General features: G+C 40.7%; 1 protein-coding gene across 1 annotated transcript in view; it reads right to left on the bottom strand.

Moving 5' to 3' along the window:
* Nucleotides 1-7839, bottom strand: part of LOC123946895 (maestro heat-like repeat-containing protein family member 1) — a 71379-nt gene extending 63540 nt beyond the window's left edge. Inside the window, exons 1-6 of the mRNA XM_046012762.1 lie at nt 7741-7839; nt 7287-7409; nt 6226-6385; nt 5077-5169; nt 4481-4635; nt 3970-4110 (exon numbers count right to left, since the gene is read on the bottom strand). Of these exons, the coding sequence (XP_045868718.1) occupies nt 3970-4110; nt 4481-4635; nt 5077-5169; nt 6226-6385; nt 7287-7409; nt 7741-7839 (771 nt within the window). The remainder of the gene's footprint in view (nt 1-3969; nt 4111-4480; nt 4636-5076; nt 5170-6225; nt 6386-7286; nt 7410-7740) is intronic.
* Nucleotides 7840-18756: the final 10917 nt, after the last annotated feature.

Raw genomic sequence — 18756 nt, 5'->3', positions numbered from 1 at the left:
CATTTCCTATAGGAAATATAGGATATAGGTGGGTATTTTTTTTTAATCCATCTGACAATCTCTGCCTTTAATTGGGGTATTTAGACCACTTATATATAATATGATTATCTATTTATTTACTTATTTATTAATTATGGTTAGGCTTAAGTCTATCATCTTGCTATTTGTTTCCTACTAGTCCTAATTCTTTGCTCTCCTGTCCCTCTATCTCTGCCTTCAAATTAATTGAATATTTTTTTATAATTCCATTTGACATCCTTTGTTGGCCTATTAGCTATAACTCTTTGTTATTTTAGTGGTTGCTATACAGGATTTATAGCATACATTTTTTAAAAGATTTTATTTATTTATTCGTCAGAGAGAGAGACAGTGTGGACAAGCAGAAGGAGCAGCAGGAAGAGAGAAAAGCAGTCTCCCCACTGAGCAAGGAGCCTGATGCACGACTCAATCCCAGGACTCTGGGATCATGACCTGAGCTGAAGGCTGGCACTCAAAGGACTGAGCCACCCAGGTGTCCCTATAGCACACATTTTTAACTTATCCTAGTCAATCTTCAAGTGATATTATACTACTTTACGTACACTAAGTATAGGTATACTAATACTACACTTTGTGCTATTGTCGTCATAAATTTTACTTCTACATACAACAAATTCCACACTACATTGTTATGTTTGTTGAAATAGTTACCTTATAAAGAGATTTTTTTTAATAAGGAAAAATATATTCGCTCACATAATTACCATTTCTAATGGTTTTCTTCATTCTTTTGTATAAATCCATATTTCCATCTGGTATCATTTTCCTTCTGCCTGAAAGACTTTAACGTTTCTTATAATATGGGTCTACTGGTGATGAATTTTTTTCAGCTTTTTTTAATGTGTGAAAATGTTTTTTTCTCTTAGTCTGAAAGATATTACCACTAAGCACAGAATTCTAGGATATAGTGTTTTTCTTTCAGTACCTTGAATTCTACTATGTTTTCACTTGCAAGGTTTCTAATTAGAATCTTTATTCCTCTCTTTGAAACATGTTGTTTTTATCATTTCATTTTTTGTTTTTGCTTTCTGTATTTAAGATTTTCTCTTTTCCACTGGTTTTGAGAAATTTGAATATAATATGGTTTGGTGTGGTTTTATGTTTCTTGTGTTTGGGGTTCACTTAGTGCCTTGGAACTGTGAATTTATCACTTCAGATTTAGAAAATTCTCAACCACGATTTCTTCAAATATTTTTCTGTCTTTTCCCTTTTTGGTGGAACTCCAACTGAACATAAATTAGGCTGCTTGAATTTGTCCATATCTCACTGAAGCTTCCTCCTTCTCCTTCTTCTCTCCCTCCTCCTCCTCCTTCTACTTCTTTTTATCTTTGTGTTTCATTCTGTATAGTTTTTATTGCTATGTCTTCAAGTTAATCAACCTTTTCCAATCTAGCTTTCAAACCTACAGAATACAGTTATAATACCTGTTTTAGTGTCCTTGTCTACCATTTCTGTGTGAGTTCTGGGTCAGTTTTGATTGATTTTTCTCCCTATTATACATCATAATTTCTTGCATCGTTGTGTGTCTGGTGATTTTTTATTTAATGCCACTCATTGTGAATTAACCTTATGAAGTTCTGGGTATTTTTGTATTCTTATATTATTGAATTTCTTCTGGGATGCAGTTACTTGGAAATAGTTTGATTGTGGGGGGAGGGTCTTGCTTTTAAAATGTGTTAGACCAAAACAGCATTCAGCCTGCTCTTAATTTTGCCCCACCTTCTCAGTGCTCTACCCAATGCCTGTGAGTTATCAAGTTTTCAGGCTGGTTGGTGTGAACAGGTACTATTCCTGGCACCGTGTGAATTCTGGCTACTGTTCTCTCAATTCTTTGTTCTTTTCCTCACCTGAAACAGTTTCCTCATATTCCGGACTGTTTAATATTCTGCTCTGTAAACTCTAGCTGCATTGGTCTCCCTGGATTCTCACCGCCATCTTGTCACCTCAGGAAGTCCACTAGACTCTTCCTGGGTTTTCTTTCCCTATGCCATGACCTGGAAACTCTCTTTAGAAAATTAGCTGTGCCAATAGGAGGGCTCACCTCATTTCTTTCCTGACTGTCAGGAATCACTGTTCTTTGTTGCCTCCTATCCAATGTCTTAAAAACCATTATTTCATATACTTTGTCTAGCTTTTAGTTGTTTCAGGCAAGAGAGTAAATCTGCCCCAGTTACTCCATCTTTACCAGAAGCAGAAATCCCTCCACTGGATTTTGGATATTCAACATGTCCTCCTTTCCTTCCCCTACCTGATGGATTCCCATTAGGGCCAGTTTGCTTAACTAAGGCTGGTTAGTGCTGGTTGATGTCCAACCAAAATTATATTATAGGCTGATAAATATCTTGATTCTCCATCACCATGCCCTGGAGTGAGAGAGGAGGAAGAAGGAGAAGGGAAAAGGGAGTAGTCAAAACATTTCCACTGTCAGCCAAGATGGAATGGGGTGGAATCGACACATGAACAATCTGCGGACTAGTAGCTGGGGAAAAAAATCTCATCCTCCAACTGACTAATTGACTACATAGAGCAAACCTTTGTTCCAAATTCATAGACCCTACCCTAGGCAACATGCAGACACGTGCCAGGAGGGAGATCAAACAAGAGATTGTGTGGGTGGTCCACTAATCAGCAAAGCTCAGAGTAGCTATGTGAGAAAGGTCATCTCTTTCTATAACAAGGGAAGTGCATTTGAGGTGGTGGTGTAACGGTAGACTGCAAACTGTAGTCCCTGGAAACTCGATGCTAATGAGTGTTGCACTCAAAAAAAAAAAAAATTTTTTTTCATCTTGGAAATTCACAAATGTACATTAGCATATTTAGCAACCCTGAAAAATAGGCCTCTCAGATGCCTATTCTGAGGTGCATAATTAACCAATATCTCCAGCTGTCATGCTCTAAAATCCATCACTGTGTTAAAACTGAAACCAGATTCCCACAGGTTTCTTCCAGCCAATGACTGAATATGGCAAGTCCATAAATGCAGGCCTACTCCTTCAAGATGTGGGACTTTTCTGATGGGTGGCTTTGGTTCAGGGACTCCCTTTTGGCTTTACTGAAACTTTTTTAGAACTACACTGTCATCTAAGGCCTTCCTCACTTTTTCAAACCTCCTTCCTTTCCCTCCCTCCTTTCCCTTCTCCTTGCCAAGGTTGAGACATACATCGCCATCTGAGGGCTCCCAGCCTCCTCTGGCTCCCTCCCTGTTTTCCCACACAGATGTTCCTCCAATAAATCTCCTGCAACTCTAACACCATGTTGGTGTTTGCTTTTTGGAGGACAAGACTAGCCTATGTATTGAAGGCTCAAGGAAATTCTACATTTAAGATACTAATTTTAACTCAGTATTTCCCACCCATTTTGCCAAATAACACAGCTTATTTTTGTGAAATACCCATTAAAAGTTGGATGGAACTTGGTTGGAGGAATGCCACTGAAATGGAAGGACTAAAACAACAAACAGAAATTTTTGGTTCCAGTACTTTGTCCTCTGCTCCTAAAAATACTTAACATTAGTATAACAATTCTAAGGTAGGCAGAATTCTGTGATGGCCTCCCAAATTTCAGGCCCCCTTTCCCAGTTATTGAATCAAGCAGTAATATAGGTGTTGATATGAAGGGATTTTCACAGATGTAATTAAGGTCCCACATTAGTTGACCTTAAAACAGATTATCCAGGTGGGCTTTGTCTCTCTCATGAGCCATTTAAGTCTGAGTCTAGAGGTCAGAGACAGGAAAGTCAGAGAGATTCAAAGGGCTAGATGAATTCAACAAATGCGCAGAGTGGAATTCCAACAAAACCTTATTTTACAAAAACAAGCTTCAGGCTGGATTTGGCCTGTGGGCCATGCTTTGCCAACCCTAGCATTAACTACTCAATAAATGTGGAAAGCAAAAACTAATTAAATTATCTTCTCACCCCATTCCAATCACCTGGGAAATGTAGAAAGGTGTCACTTTTGCAGATACCAAAGTCATTAACCATCTGGTTAACCGGTTCACTTGGTTCTTGAGTTTGGAGGATGGCATGAGGAAGAAGAGGTGGCCGATTATCACCATAGCTTGCTCTGTCACCTGTGCCCAAGGAGACACAACAAACTTGCCTCAGCTCAGGGATGAAGACAAGACAATCCCTTAGGGGCTTTTCCTTATTAATCTTTGTATCCCCAGGGCCTAGCACAGTGCCTGGCTAATAAGAGTAATCAGCAAATTTAAGTTGCTTAATTGTGTATTTAACAAATAAGGATCTGGACAGTGGCATTTTCTGACATACCCTTTTCTGGAGAATGGGAAGCAGAGCCTAAGGAAAGCCACCCTGCTCTTTTGGAAGAGCCATTTAAGTTATCCTTCCACCAGTAAGTAGACAGACATGGCCCTGCCCCATCTTTGGCTCAAGACTTACTCCTGTAGCCATCCATTCAACCCCACTACCTCCAAATCCCACCTTGTTGTTGGTCTTTAGGGACCAACGATTGAAGAGAAGCCTAAGGGTGAGATAAGCCTTGAAGGACACGGCCTCTTTTGTGATGTCCATTATTTCATCATCTGTAGTGGGCAATTCCACATGTTTCCGGGCACTGATGACCAATCCTTTGAGCACTGTGAGGGATGCAGGGAGTTTGAGCTGCCCATTACCTTTCCCTTCCCACAATGGGAAACAGACACACATGAGGGCACAGTCTTTTCATCTAAAACCCTAAAAGTGTTTCTGGGGTCCTATTCTGGGAAAACCAACCCATTTACCACCACCCCAACTATTTTTCCTTTGTGACCACACCTGGAACACCCAGCAGTGGAAGAAAAAGTGGTTGAGTGTATCAACACCCATAGCATCCCTATGAAGCTTGGTCCTTGCCCCAATCCAGGCTAAGAAGTCAGATGCAGAAGAGCAGCTGTTCACACCTGGTCTGCTCTCAGCCATTTCCTGGCCCTCCCCAGCCTTCTTGGATCCCTACTTAGAGGGACCAGTCTCTTTATTTGCCCTTCTTTCCTCCCTCCCTGATTCCAACAGAGTCTTCCCCAGACCCTCCTGACCCTTACCATGACATAGTGCCAACATGTCATCCTTTGTTTGGGCCATCCTCAGAAGGCGCAGGATATATTCCCATGTGACCCCAATGTATGAAGCTGCATCTAAGAGGGAAAGTACAAGAAAGACATCCCTATCCAAGGGAGGGAACATCCTGGCCTTAGTGTAGGAAACTTTATAGACTGGAGGCCGGGAGGCCTGGGTTCTGATCCTAGTTCTACCTCCAGAGTCTGGGCAACCCTGAACCAGTTACTTAATTTATCTGAGTTTCAGCTTCTTTAACTGTTAAATAGGAGTACAGTTCCTGATGGGACCACTGCACAGGGATGCTGGGAGGATCAAGCTCGATAATGGATATTAGCACAGCACAGAAATGCAAGTTATTAGGGCAGGCTACACATGAACACTCCTTTCCAAAAACCCTTAGGAAATAGAGAGCTATGCTGTCTGAGATGGATGTGAAGACATTTGCCCTGATTCGATCAAGAAACATGTTTCCAGCTTCTGTTGCTGTGTCCTCTGGGCTTGCTGGGTCATGCCTTGTCATTTCGAGCCTAATGCTCAGAAGGCCAACTTTCTCCCTCCCAGATTCTCTTTCCCCCAGTTCCAAGTGGTAGAGAAAAGGTCACTAGCCCTGTGACTTGATTGCTTTTCACACTTTGCCATAGGGAGAGGGGAGCAGAATGGGTAAGCGGGCCACCACCATCGCCAGGAGCCACTAGGGCAGAGACTGAATGGTGAGTCTCTGCCTCCTCCTGCCTACTCTATTAACTTCCAAGCCTCTAATCAAATTCAACACTGCAGGTTCCCTTAAGTAAAGCCCTCCTTGCTTCCTCCTTGCCCCTCCCCACCACTGCTGAATGGGGGCTTTCTATTCGGCCTTCTCTCTCCACCTGGAGTCTTCTTTCCAGATCTGTGGGTCTCCCATCCCCTAATACAGCCTGTCATGCCATTCTTGGTCTCCAGAAACTCCCTCCTGAGTTCCCAGCAGCCCAGTAGGGATCCTAGTTTGTTCTCCCACCTACACATACACACCCATGACTGAAATAAGTGGAGATGTCCAATGAGAGAAATGAGGAGTATAAAGCTGACCTAGAGCACATACAATGTCTCCACCCCCTCCTGCCCCTGTCCTCTTCTCAGACTAACTCAAACTATACCCTGGCGGTGGATGAGTCTCCCCACTGCAGTCAGGAGGCAGTGTGGGGGCAAGGTGTTGTGCCATCTGTCCCACAGCTTGAAGATGACTATTCCTGGAGACTGGAACCCCAGAGCCATTAGGACCGTAGTACACAACTCCTCCAGTTCTCCCTCCGGCTTCTGGAAGGAGAAAGATGAACTATTCAAAGGCTAATCCCCAAGATGAGTCCCATAGCTTCTGAGAATCAGCTTTGTTCAATAAGTGATTCTCTTCCATCTAGAAGGCAAGAACTCCCCTACCACCCCATCCAACAAATGCCTTCCCAGTGATGGAGGGCAAGAGCTTCCTAGAGCATGCAAAGAACAGGTAGACAAAAATTCTGCAAAGTCTCTGTGGTGTGTGTGGGGGGGGGGGTGGATTGAAGATTTCAGAGCAGAGAAATTCCCCTATAGAACCAAGGGAATCATCAGGAAGGTGGGTAGATTATGGAAGCAACTTTGGAAATCTCTGGCAGGTCAGGAATCTTGATCAGAAGACAGGCATGCCAAGGAAGACAGGTAAACCAGAAGAAAGATAATTCATAGGTAACCAAGAAAATAAGAAACGAGATTAACCAGTGTCAGGAATGTGCATGTAAAGTACGTGGGTAGATAGATAGGTAGATATTATGAACGTTCAGTCTAGAGGTGGGCTGGCACATGGGTAAGTGGATTTGAAAGACAGTGAGATGATTAGTTGAACTGAGGTAACAAAGCTGACTAAGGTATACCAGGACACACTCTGAAAACCAGGTCAGACTTTGAGCCCAATAGCCCAAATCCTTCCTCCCTTTCTGTCTCACTTCTCCTGCCTCACCACTTCACTTCACTGCTGTAGCTTGCAATGCTGTGTAGGTCACAGTCCTTGAGATATGCTCAGAGTACTAGGTACGGACTGAAGCAAACTGTTTAGAAATGAGACACTCACATCCCAGATCCCAGTTGGTTTCCAAGTGTCATCATCTGCCAGAAAGAACTCCTGGGCTCAGAACTGCTGTTTTCTTCCCCCAAAGTCCCCAGCCCAGAGGCACAGGCTCCTCACCATGGTCCTCAGGTAGTCAACGAAGATATCGGTCACCTTCTGGCATAGTGGAGGTACCATCTTGTTGTTTAGGATTTTAACTTTCAGCGACTTGAGAGTTTTAAAGACATTATCTGTTGACAACTACAGGAGAGAGGGGACTCAGGAAGAAAGGAAGGTTGAAGGATAAAGATAATAAAGAGAATAAGGGCCCCTGGTAGAGAAAGGAAGAGGAGGAGTGAATCCAGGAAGAGGATTAAAGCTGGATCAGGGATTGAGGGGATGGAGGGAATATGGGTCAGACTAGGGACATGGGAATCAGACCTGGAGCTATGATGGCCTGGACCAAGTAATGCTCTGCTAACTGGAGATTTCTCCTACTCTCCTGGCACAACAGGCATGTACCCAACCAGCTACCTGGATAAAGATGGTCCTGTGCTGGTTGGAGCCAGTAAAATGTCTAAGATGTCCTCACCTGATCAGCAACTTGGAGTACCTCCATAATGTCCTCAATGTTCTTTTCTGAGATATCCCATTCCTGGTTCCCCTCAGTGATCTCTGAGGAATGTATCATAGCTATAAACATCTCTGTAAGAAGTAAAGAGCGTGAACTGGGGGAGTTGTTTCTCTCTTGCTACAGGTGGGTATTTCATCAGAGGGGGATACCACGCTACAAACAAAAACATACAAGGGGCACTGGGTGGCTCAGTGGGTTAAGCCTCTGCCTTCAGCTCAGGTCATGATCTCAGGGTCCTGGGATGGAGCCCCGAATCAGGCTCTCTGCTCAGCAGGGAGCCTGCTTCCCCCCATCCCTCTGCCTGCCCTCTGCCTACTTGTGATCTCTCTCTCTCTGTCAAATAAGTAAATAAAATCTTAAAAAAAAAACATACAAAGAATGTTAAGAATCAGAAGACACAAGTTTGGGTTCTGACTCGGAGTCTGCCCCCACCAGCAATATCTTTAGGCAAATTACCTAACTCTCAGAGACTCTATTTCTTCATATGTAAAATAAGCATATTAAAAATTCACATGAGAGGGGCACCTGGATGGCTCAGGTCGTGATCTCAGGGTCCTGGGATTGAGCCCTGAGGCAGGCTCCATGCTCAGTGGGGAGTCTGCTTCAGGATTCTCTCCCCCTGCTCCTTTCCCCACTTGCTCGGCACTCTCCATCTCCAAAATTAATAAATAAATCTTTTTAAAAAATTTATATAAGGGGCACTGGGTGGCTCAGTCCTTAAGCCTCTGCCTTCAGCTTAGGTCATGATCTCAGGGTCCTGGGATCGAGCCCTCCATTGGGCTCTCTGCTCAGCAGGGAGCCTGCTTCTTCCTCTCCCACTCCCCCTGCTTGTGTTCACTCTCTTGCTGTGTCTCTCTCTGTCAAATAAATAAATAAAATCTTTTTTAAAAATTAAGAAGTAAATAAATCACTAATTTACATGAGAGTCAAAAAAGACGAGACGTGTACTCTTAGTTACCAACTTTCAGGATTTCTGTCTGCTCTTTGGATCACATCTTTCCCCTTGAGATCATAAACTGCCTTCTGTAGGTGCAACTTGGATAGAGATTTGGGGTAGAGGAGTGCTTGTCCATAAGACTATGAAAAATTACTATAAACTACAAACTTGTACTCTAATGACATATAGCCATAGTCTTGGTTAATAGTGATAGAAAAAAAAAAAAAACCACACCCAGAAAACTGATTTAGTCTGAGTTCAGTCTATCTACTATCAATAAGGATGGATGACTGATCGATTGACTGATGGATTTAAAAGCTTGGGTTTGGGGTGCCTGGGTGGTTCAGAGGTTGGGCCTCTGCCTTTGGCTCAGGTCATGATCTCAGGGTCCTGGGATTGAGCCCCGCATCGGGCACTCTGCTCAGCAGGGAGCCTGCTTCCCCCTCTCTCTCTCTTCCTGCCTCTCTGCTTACTTGTGATCTCTGTCAAATAAATAAATAAAATATTTAAAAATAAAAAAAGTTTAAAAATTTTAAAAAATATAAAAGTTCGGATTTGTCTTTACTACAGACATTATTTAACATGCTTTACTTACTTCACTCATTTGTAAAATGGTCATCGTTGTGGTAGTGATAGCAGGAGTAGCAGTTGTACGAATAGCCAACTCATAGAGTTGTTAGGTGCATTATATGAAATAATATATGTGGAATAGCGCCTGGCATATGGTAATAACTCAGTAAATATTGACTATTATTATTCTCAATTAGAAACTGTTGGGACTGTACCGAATCCACAGCATCCCCATATCTCTATAGGAGAAGAGTTTTTTGTTGTCATTTTAAGACCAGGTCCTGGACATTAGATCAGGGTTAGGGGTAGCAAATGAGACAAACAAAAAAGCAACGAGAAAGGAAGTGTATTTAACAGAAGGGGAGAGAGAGGGAAAGGAAGAGAAATAGAGATGTTACATAAAATGAACAAGCCCAAATTCCTAAACACATGTAGAAATCTAATGCTATGAAAGATAACACAGCAAAATCAACAATTGGAACAGGAAATTAGTTCAGAGGAGATTAATTTTGTAAAACAGCCTCTCCGAGATTTCAATAAAATAATAGTAATGATAATAATTGTTGCCATCCTCTTCCTCCTCCTCCTCATCAAACGAATATGCTTAGGATGCTAAAAAATGGAGAAAAATGGGGGTGCACTTGGTTGAGGGTCAGACCCTTGGTTTTGGCTCAGGTCATGATCTCAGAGTCGTGAGACTGAGCCCCACATCAGGCTCCGTGCTCAATGGAATCTGCTGGAGATTCTCTGCCCCTTTCCCTCTGCCCCTTCGGCTGACCCCCTCAAATAAATAAATAAATCTTTGAAACTGATTATGTAGCTATAAAGAAAACGTATTCAAGTAACTTTCAAACATAATATTCTAAATGTGTGCCTTTAATGGGATATTTCCCAAGGATAAAAAGACCTGCAAAGAAGTCTTGAAATTTATCTAATGAGTTTGTTATTGGTAGTGCTATTGGGGAGGTAGTTCTGAAACCATTGTGTATGTTGTAGTAAATATACTGTTTTTCAGGAAACAGGATTGTTACCATGGAAGAAGGGAGATGCAAATATGGAATGGGAGCCCATGATGTTTAAATTTTAATCAATTTTAAATAAAACAATTAAGACACGATTTAAAGTATTTCTGTCTGTTGAAGATGCCCAAAATACCAATGAGCACAGCTGCTACATACCATTTATACTCCACTCTCTCTTTTTTTTTTTAAGATTTTATTTATTTATTTGAGAGAGAGAGTGTGCAAGCACATATGCGGGGATGGGTATTTTTTTTTAATGTTGAAATCATACTTATATTATTTTACACTACTTTCCCTCATTACATCTGTGTCTTTGGCTCTCCAGGCCTTATGTGTCCATGAAATGGAAGTTTTTCCTTCCTTAAGAATGTCTTGTCTGTCCTGGTATGTGATTATCTCTGAAACTCTTCTCAGGCTGTGTAATGTCTATGCCGTTTCTTTGCAGATGCTTGGGAAGTGGTGGTAGATCTAAGAATCAAGAAAAACATAAGGCTTCAGCCATGCAAGTTCTCTGACTCTTCTCCACATTTCTGTTACCATCACAATGTTAATTAGATGATTCTTTAATGCCCTACATATACATTTTATTGCTAAAACGTTTAATTCTACCATTGCAATTTAAGTCTAAAAAAATTACTTTTAAGCTGGAGGGCTCTGGGGAGTGGGGGATGGTGGCATCAAGATTGCCTTGATTCGAAACTGAGATTAGCCATTCTCTAGTTATGTGTCCTGGTGAGTTTCATCATTGCCGGATGCAATATGGGGCTTGATCTCATAACACTGAGATCATGACCTGAGCCAGTACAAAGAGTTGGATGCTCCTTCGACTGAGCCATGCAGGCATCCCTATAACCCACTCTTTTAAAAAAGGAAAAAAAAAAAGCCTTCTTGAAGAAATGACTGATTTCTGGTCATAAATGGTTGGGAGTAGAAAGAGCACAAGATAGGTCCCTATACTTTTGTGCCAAAAACAGGTACGTGCTCAAAAACCCAATGGCTATACATTAAAAAGGCATAAGACCCAGATGAAAGGGGTCTCCCATTGGTCAAATGAGCAACATTTTGAACATCAAAAAGAATGATAATAATAATTTAAAATCCGTTGAATAAAAAATAAACAAGAAAAAGAAAGGAACCCATGGGCCCAAACTGGAACTTAAAAAATGGTACTGGGACACCTGGGTGGCTCATTGAGTTAAGCATCTGCCTTCAGCTCAGGTCATGATCCCAGGGTCCTGGGATGCAGCCCCATGTCAAGCTCCCGCTTGGCGGGAAGCCTGCTGCTCCCTCTCCCACTGCCTCTCTCCCTGGCTTATATTCACTCTCTCTCAAATAAATAAATAACATCTTTTTAAAAAATAATAAAGATAAATTAATAAATGCTTGGTAGTTATAGTGGGGGAGTAGGGATTCCACTTTTAAAGATGCCAGCTAATAACAGAGAAGGAATGACAGAATTGCAATTATAGATGAAATAACTTCTTTGCAGGCAAGAAGCACCAATGATATTGACATGGCCTCGAGCATCACCACGCGTATTCCGCATTAAGTTACAATAGGAGAAAAGCTCTTTTACAACAGAGAGATCTGATGAATACCACCTTCACCAAGCTATCAAGCGTAAAATCACCAATAACAGAACTGACCGATATTATATGTTTCCTGATGATGCAATGGAAGACATGCTTCCCCATGCAGTATTTTTGCCCACTATGTTAATTTAAATCTAAAATGAGGAAGAGATCAGTCAAATCCAGATTATAGGACAGTCGACATGACCACTTAAGATGAAAACAGTGGGTGGGCTATCTTAGATGAAAGGAGAATGCAATGGATCATCTTTGATCGGATTTTAGGTGGGCAAAGAATAGCTAGAAAGGAAATTTTAGCTAGGAAGGAAATTTTAGCTAGAAAGAAAATTTCGAGGACACTTGGGGAAATTTGACCACAGGCTATGTGATAATGATAATATTGTATGAATATTAAGCTCCTTGAGTATAACAAGGTTATAAGAATTCTCCTGGGGGCGCCTGGGTGGCTCAGTGGGTTAAAGCCTCTGCCTTCAGCTCAGGTCATGATCCCAGGGTCCTGGGATCGAGCCCCACATCGGGCTCTCTGCTCCGCAGGGAGCCTGCTTCCTCCTCTCTCTCTGCCTGCCTCTCTGCCTACTTGTGATTTCTCTCTGTCAAATAAATAAAAATATAAAAAAAAAAAAAAGAATTCTCCTGGAATATGTAGAGTCCATAATATAAGTGTGAAGTTACTCTGGAATGATTCAGATTTGTGTGCATGCATCTGTTTTGGATTGAGAGAAACACGGTATGAGATGAGCACAAACATGGCCAAATATTTAGCAAATTGGAGAATGTAGGTTGAAGAATAATGGGCGCTCATTGCACTATTCTTTGAGCTTTTCTAAAGGTCTGGTATTTTTTTCAAAATAAAATGTTAGGAGAGAAATTAAGATTCACCAGTTATCAAGAGACACCATTAGGTGAGTAAAAAGTGGCAAAGCTCAGAGTGCAAAAAGATATATATCACCCATAAAATCAACAAATTATCCATATCCAAAATATATAATAATCCCCTGGAAATCAAAGAAAACACACAAAGAAAAATGGGTAAGAGACTTAATAGGAATTTATAAGAGTATATCCAAATGGCTCATAAACACATTTAAAGGTTTGCCTCAATCTAACTAGGAATTAGGGAAATAAAAATTAAAACCACAGAAGTATATAGCAACACACTCACCAGAATGGCTTAAACTTAAAAGTTTACAATAACTAGTGTGGAAATGATGTGAAACAGTGGGGATTTTCATATACTAATGGGATATAAAAGAATACAGCCACTTTGGGAAACAACTTGGTATTATCTACCAGAAGCTTAAGATATGCTTACTCTATGATCTTTCCTAGGTAAACACCTAATGGAATGCATGCTTACTTATGATAATAGACATATGCATGAATGTTCACAGTGCTATTATTCATAACAGCCCCAAACTGCAACTCCTATGTCCAATATCACCATAATGGAGAAATTGTTATTATTCATATAATAGTCATATTGTGGAATACTATATAGCAATAAAATTAACAAACTACAATGTCCTGCACCAATAGGGATAAATCTAACAAATATGAAATAAGTGAAAGATGCCAGAGACAAAATAATAGATATTTCATGATTATATTTATTTAAAAAAAAACTCAAAAATAAGCAAATATGAACTAATGTGTTCAGGGATTCAAACTTAGGTAGTAAAAGTTTAAAGAAAAGCAAGAATATGATTTTTTACTTAAAAAAATTGTTTTTGGGGGGCACCTGGGTGGCTCAGTGGGTTAAAGCCTCTGTCTTCAGCTCAGGTCATGATCTCAGGGTCCTGGGATCAAGCCCCGCATTGGGCTCTCTGCTCAGCGGGGAGCTTGCTTACCCCCCACCCCCGCCTGCCTCTCTGCCTACTTGTGATCTCTGTCTGCAAATAAATAAATAAATATTTTTAAAAAATAAATGATGGTTTTTGTACTTATATTTGGAATCTAAAAAACAAAATAAATGAACAAATAGAAACGTACTCATAAATACAGAGAGCAAATCAGTGGTTGCTAGAGGAGAGGGGTATAGGGGACAGATAGGCGAAGTAGGTGAAGGGGATTGAGAGGTACAAACTTCCAGTTTTAAAATAAATAAGTCACAGAAATGAAAAGACAGCATAGAGAATATAGTCAATAATATTGTAATAATGCTGTATGGTGACAGATGGTAACTACACTTACTGGAGTGAGCATTGTATAATGTATAAAATTGTCAAATCACTCTGTTCTGCACCTGAAACTAATATAACATTGTATGTCAACTCTAACTCAATAGTAAATTTTTTTAAATTAATGGTTATCTTGCGAGGGAGTAATGCCTAGAAAGGATCACAACAGGGAGAGCTGGATGGTGGTGACACAGATATTTGCTCTGTGGTACATCACTGAGGTCTACATACTTGTTCCATGCACTTCTCTGTGTGTGTTTAACAAAACAGATTTTTTTTAAGTTAAAAAACAGGAATGTAAGACAAATACAGGATTTTACGTAAAAGAAACAAGAAGTACTATTTTAGGGCATCTAGGTGGCTCAGTTGTTAAGCGTCTGCCTTCAGCTCAGGTCATGATCCCAGGGTCCTGGGATCAAGCCCTGCTTCGGGCTCTCTGCTCAGTGGGAAGCCTGCTTCTCCCTCTCCCACTCCCCCTGCTTGTGTTGCCTCTCTCACTGTGTCTTTCTCTGTCAAATATGCAAATAAAAAATCTTGAAAAAAGAAGCTATATTTTTAAAAGATAATACAGAAAACAAAAACATAGATATTGAACAACTCAGTAGATAGGTTTCAGAGTAGACTAGATGCTGCTGAAGAATGAATCAGTGAATTCGAGGACACATTGGCAAAAGTGACCCAGAATCTAGCACAGACACATAGAGAAGAAAACAAAAGAGAGATATTTAGAGACATGGATGAAAACCTCCAACATATGCTTAATGGGAATGCCAAAGGAATGTAGTGAATGGGCAAAAGGTCATAGTTGACGTGAGAGTGGCTGCAGAACTTTCAGAATTAAAGCAAACATGAATGCTCAGATTGGAAAAGCACACCAAGTCTTTCACAGGCTAAAGAAAGTCAATCCATTCCTAGATACACTGGAATAAAATAAAAGACCAAAGGAAACAAGAGAACTCTAAATCACTCAGAGAAAAAAAGATTACCTGCAAGAGAAAGACCACCAGACCAACAGCAGACTTCCCATCAGCAACAGTAGAGAAGACAATGCAATAATAGCTTCCAAGTTTTGAAGGAAAGTAACTATCTGTCTAGAACTTTATACTTGGCTCCATCATTCAAGAGTGAGAGTTGGGGCGCCTGGGGGGCTCAGTGTGTTAAGCCTCTGCCTTCTGCTCAGGTCATGATCTCAGGATCTTGGGATCGAGTGCCGCATCAGGCTCTCTGCTCAGTGGGGACCCTGCTTCCCCCTCTCTCTCTGCCTGCCTCTCTGCCTACTTGTGATCTCTCTCTATGTGTCAAATAAATAAAATCTTAAAAAAAAAAAAGGGTGAGAGCAAAATGAAGACATTTCAGATAAGCTAAGAAATTTATTATTCATAAGCCCACACTGAAATAAATACTAATAATCTTCTTTCAGCAAGGAATGAAATAAACCCGGAAAGGAGGAGGAGAGTGCAAGAAATGTATTAATTATGTACTAAGAATTAGTAAAACACTTGGTATCCTGAATATCTTCTGTTGGCTCTCCAGATCCTCCCTTCCTTCTTTTTCACTCTGTTACATGTTTTGGAGGCCATATCCAATAAACTCCCTTGTCCTATGGCTCACAGTTGGGTTTTGCCAATGGGGAGCCCCGATAGGAAGCTGCAGAAAGAAAGGATGGTAAGGTCACAGTATACATCCTCCTGGTTCCTCCTGGTGGTGTGATTCTTGGCTGGGTGTATACCTTGAGGTCACTGCTTCTCTCAAGATAGCCCTGTATGCAAAATATTCCTTTCAGCTTTTCGAGACTGCTCCCTCCCCAGATCCCTTCAGGCCTAGGGGTGATTCAACTCTGGCTGTTGAATATGGCTCCAGCATATTACACTATCTCTTGTGGGTTTCTTAATCTCTACTCACACATACTCATCCAAAATAGTTGCTTTAAATTTATTTGTTAAACTCTCCTCGAATTTTCCTAATTTCAATGTGTAATTTGTTTTCTGGTAGGAACCTGGGAAGGTGGTAAATTTAAGGGAGTACTGCCTGTGAAATATAATAATCACCACTAAATTGAGGGAGTTAAAACCCTGATGGAATGAGACAGTTACACAGCACAGCACAAAGATGAGAAGGCTGAGGTTGAAGGGCAAGGATGGAGTTTGATATCGTTATTTTCCTTAGAAGGAATATGGAGAATCGGTGCACTTTAAACTTTTTTTTTAGAAAAATAAAGAGGATAAATGCTTATTATTTTTAGAGTACAAAAATCTCCCCAGATGTTGAGTTGCAGAACCTTATTTCAATATTTTAGACTACTTTACATTTCTTATACTACTTAAATTCAAGTACATTTCTTATAGTACTTAAATTCAAGACATCCAACATTGAATATACTATCTTCTCTCCTTCCCTAAATTAATCCCTATCTCTGGGCAGTTCTTGAGTCTTGGTCATCTTTGACTTTTCTCCCACACCACCCACAGCCCTGCCAGGACAGAGGATTTTACTTATTAAATGTCCCTAGAACCCAACCCTTTCCTACCCGTATACGGCCACTGTTCGACTTCATTTCTCATGTTCAGACTCACCTCCTTTTTAGGCCTGACCCTGCTCCAGTCCGTTTCTGTCCTTCTCACCCACACCAGACAGATGACAACACTACAAGGAAGCAGTTAAGATGACACAGAGGTAACGTCTCCTGGGAATACGACCCAACTGTTGAGAAATAATCACATCTTAGCAACCAAACTGAGAATGCTTACATTAGAACTAACCCACCAGCTCCTTAATTCTAAAGAACCTAAGGTGGAATAGAGCATCCCCTCCCCCAAAGACAACTCCTGGAGAGAAATGGCTTTATTACAACTTCTTCTTTAAAATACCCGCTGCAGGGGCGCCTGGGTGGCTCAGTGGGTTAAAGCCTCTGCCTTCGGCTCAGGTCATGATCCCAGGGTCCTGGGATCGAGCCCCGCATCAAGCCCCGCATCGAGCCCCACATTGGGCTCTCTGCTCAGCAGGGAGCCTGCTTCTCCCTCTCTCTCTCTGCCTGCCTCTCTGCCTGCTTGAGATCTCTGTCTATCAAATAAATAAATAAAATCTTTTAAAAAATAAAATAAAATAAAATAAAATACCTGCTGCAGGGATGCCTGGGTAGCTCAGTGGATTAAGCCTCTGTGTCATGATCCCAGAGTCCTGGGATCGAGTCCCACATTGAGCTCTCTGCTCAGCGGGGAGGCTGTTTTACTCTCTCTCTCTGCCTGCTTCACTCTCTCTCTCTGCCTGCTTCTCTGCCTACTTGTGATCTCTGTCTGTCAAATAAATAAAATCTTTAAAAAATAAAAATAAAATACCTGCTGCAGAGTAGCTATTCAACAAATGTGCTGAGAAAATAAATGAGTGAATGAGTTATATTTTTTAAACTTGTTATGCTGACGCAAAGGTGCACTCAGGGTTTATATATAAATATATTTACCATGGCATTATTTATCTATAAGTAAAAATTCAAAATTCTCTTGACACTCAACATACACAGATACTTACATTACAGTTCATACATATGGGCAGTTGTTAAAATTAATTTTGTAAAATATTTAGTGACATGACAAAATGTTCATATAGATTAAGTTAGAAAAAGACAAGTTATAAAGTGTGTATAATATTGTTTTATATATATCCAACTATATATTATATATATACATATAACCAGATTATTCACACATGTCTATATACACACACACACGAATGCACAGAAAAAACTGGAAGAACATACATCAAAGTGGTAACATATCCAGATGGTAGATTTATAAGGAATTTTTACCTTCTTTTAAGGACTTCTCTATAAGTTCCATGCAGTTTAAAATAAACATATGTTACTTTTGTCATCCAAAAAATGTTACTTTTAAGTACGTTCTTTTAAAAATGTAAACTGATGATTCAGAAAATGGTTTATTAAAAGCAGGGAGGTTTATAGAAAAAAGCCTAATTCAAGTGACGTCAGCAAATTTTTTTTAGCATTGTCTAGATGATGTGTGTTGTGAGGGTATTCAAGATAAAGCTAACATGATTGCTGACCTCAAAGAACTTAGAGTGAGAGTAGAGAACATATGACTCTTACAAGATATTTGATACACACAATATCATAGGCATGTACAATGTTCTAAAAAACAGAGATGAGAGTATGTAATTAAGTCTGTAAGAGTTAGAGGTTTCCGAGAGAATGCGCTGGTGAGTGTGGTTTTTCAGGATGAAAAAGGGTAGAGGGCATGATGTGGAGGGAGAAGGAACCTCTCAGACAAAGAAACAGGATATACAAAAAGCACTCAGCCATGAGACAAGGCATGAGACATGTCAAGGGATGTACACACAGAACCAGTCAAATAATGTAGTGATTTCAAAGGACAGAAGTGTCATGTAGCATCTAAAATTAGTATCTTTAAGTGCATTTGTGAGTTCAATATTTGGTAGAAGTGTACAAAATGCAAGTGAGGAAGAGAGGCCTTGTCGCCATGCTGTGGCAACAGGGAGTCCTTGAAAGGCTTACATATCAGAGGGTCTGGGATCTGTGATTTAGGGAACCACTCTGTTTGTAATGCGGAAGATGGGCCCGAGGAGGACAGGACTGCAGCGGGGGGAGAAATGATAGTTACCTGATCTGAGGTAGTAGCACAGGAGATGAAGAGACAAGAACAGAT

This window comes from Meles meles, chromosome 7 (assembly GCF_922984935.1).
Source record: "Meles meles chromosome 7, mMelMel3.1 paternal haplotype, whole genome shotgun sequence".
NCBI lineage: Eukaryota > Metazoa > Chordata > Mammalia > Carnivora > Mustelidae > Meles > Meles meles.
The sequence above is the reverse complement of the archived record's forward strand: the minus strand, read 5'-3'. Positions and strand labels throughout refer to the sequence as shown.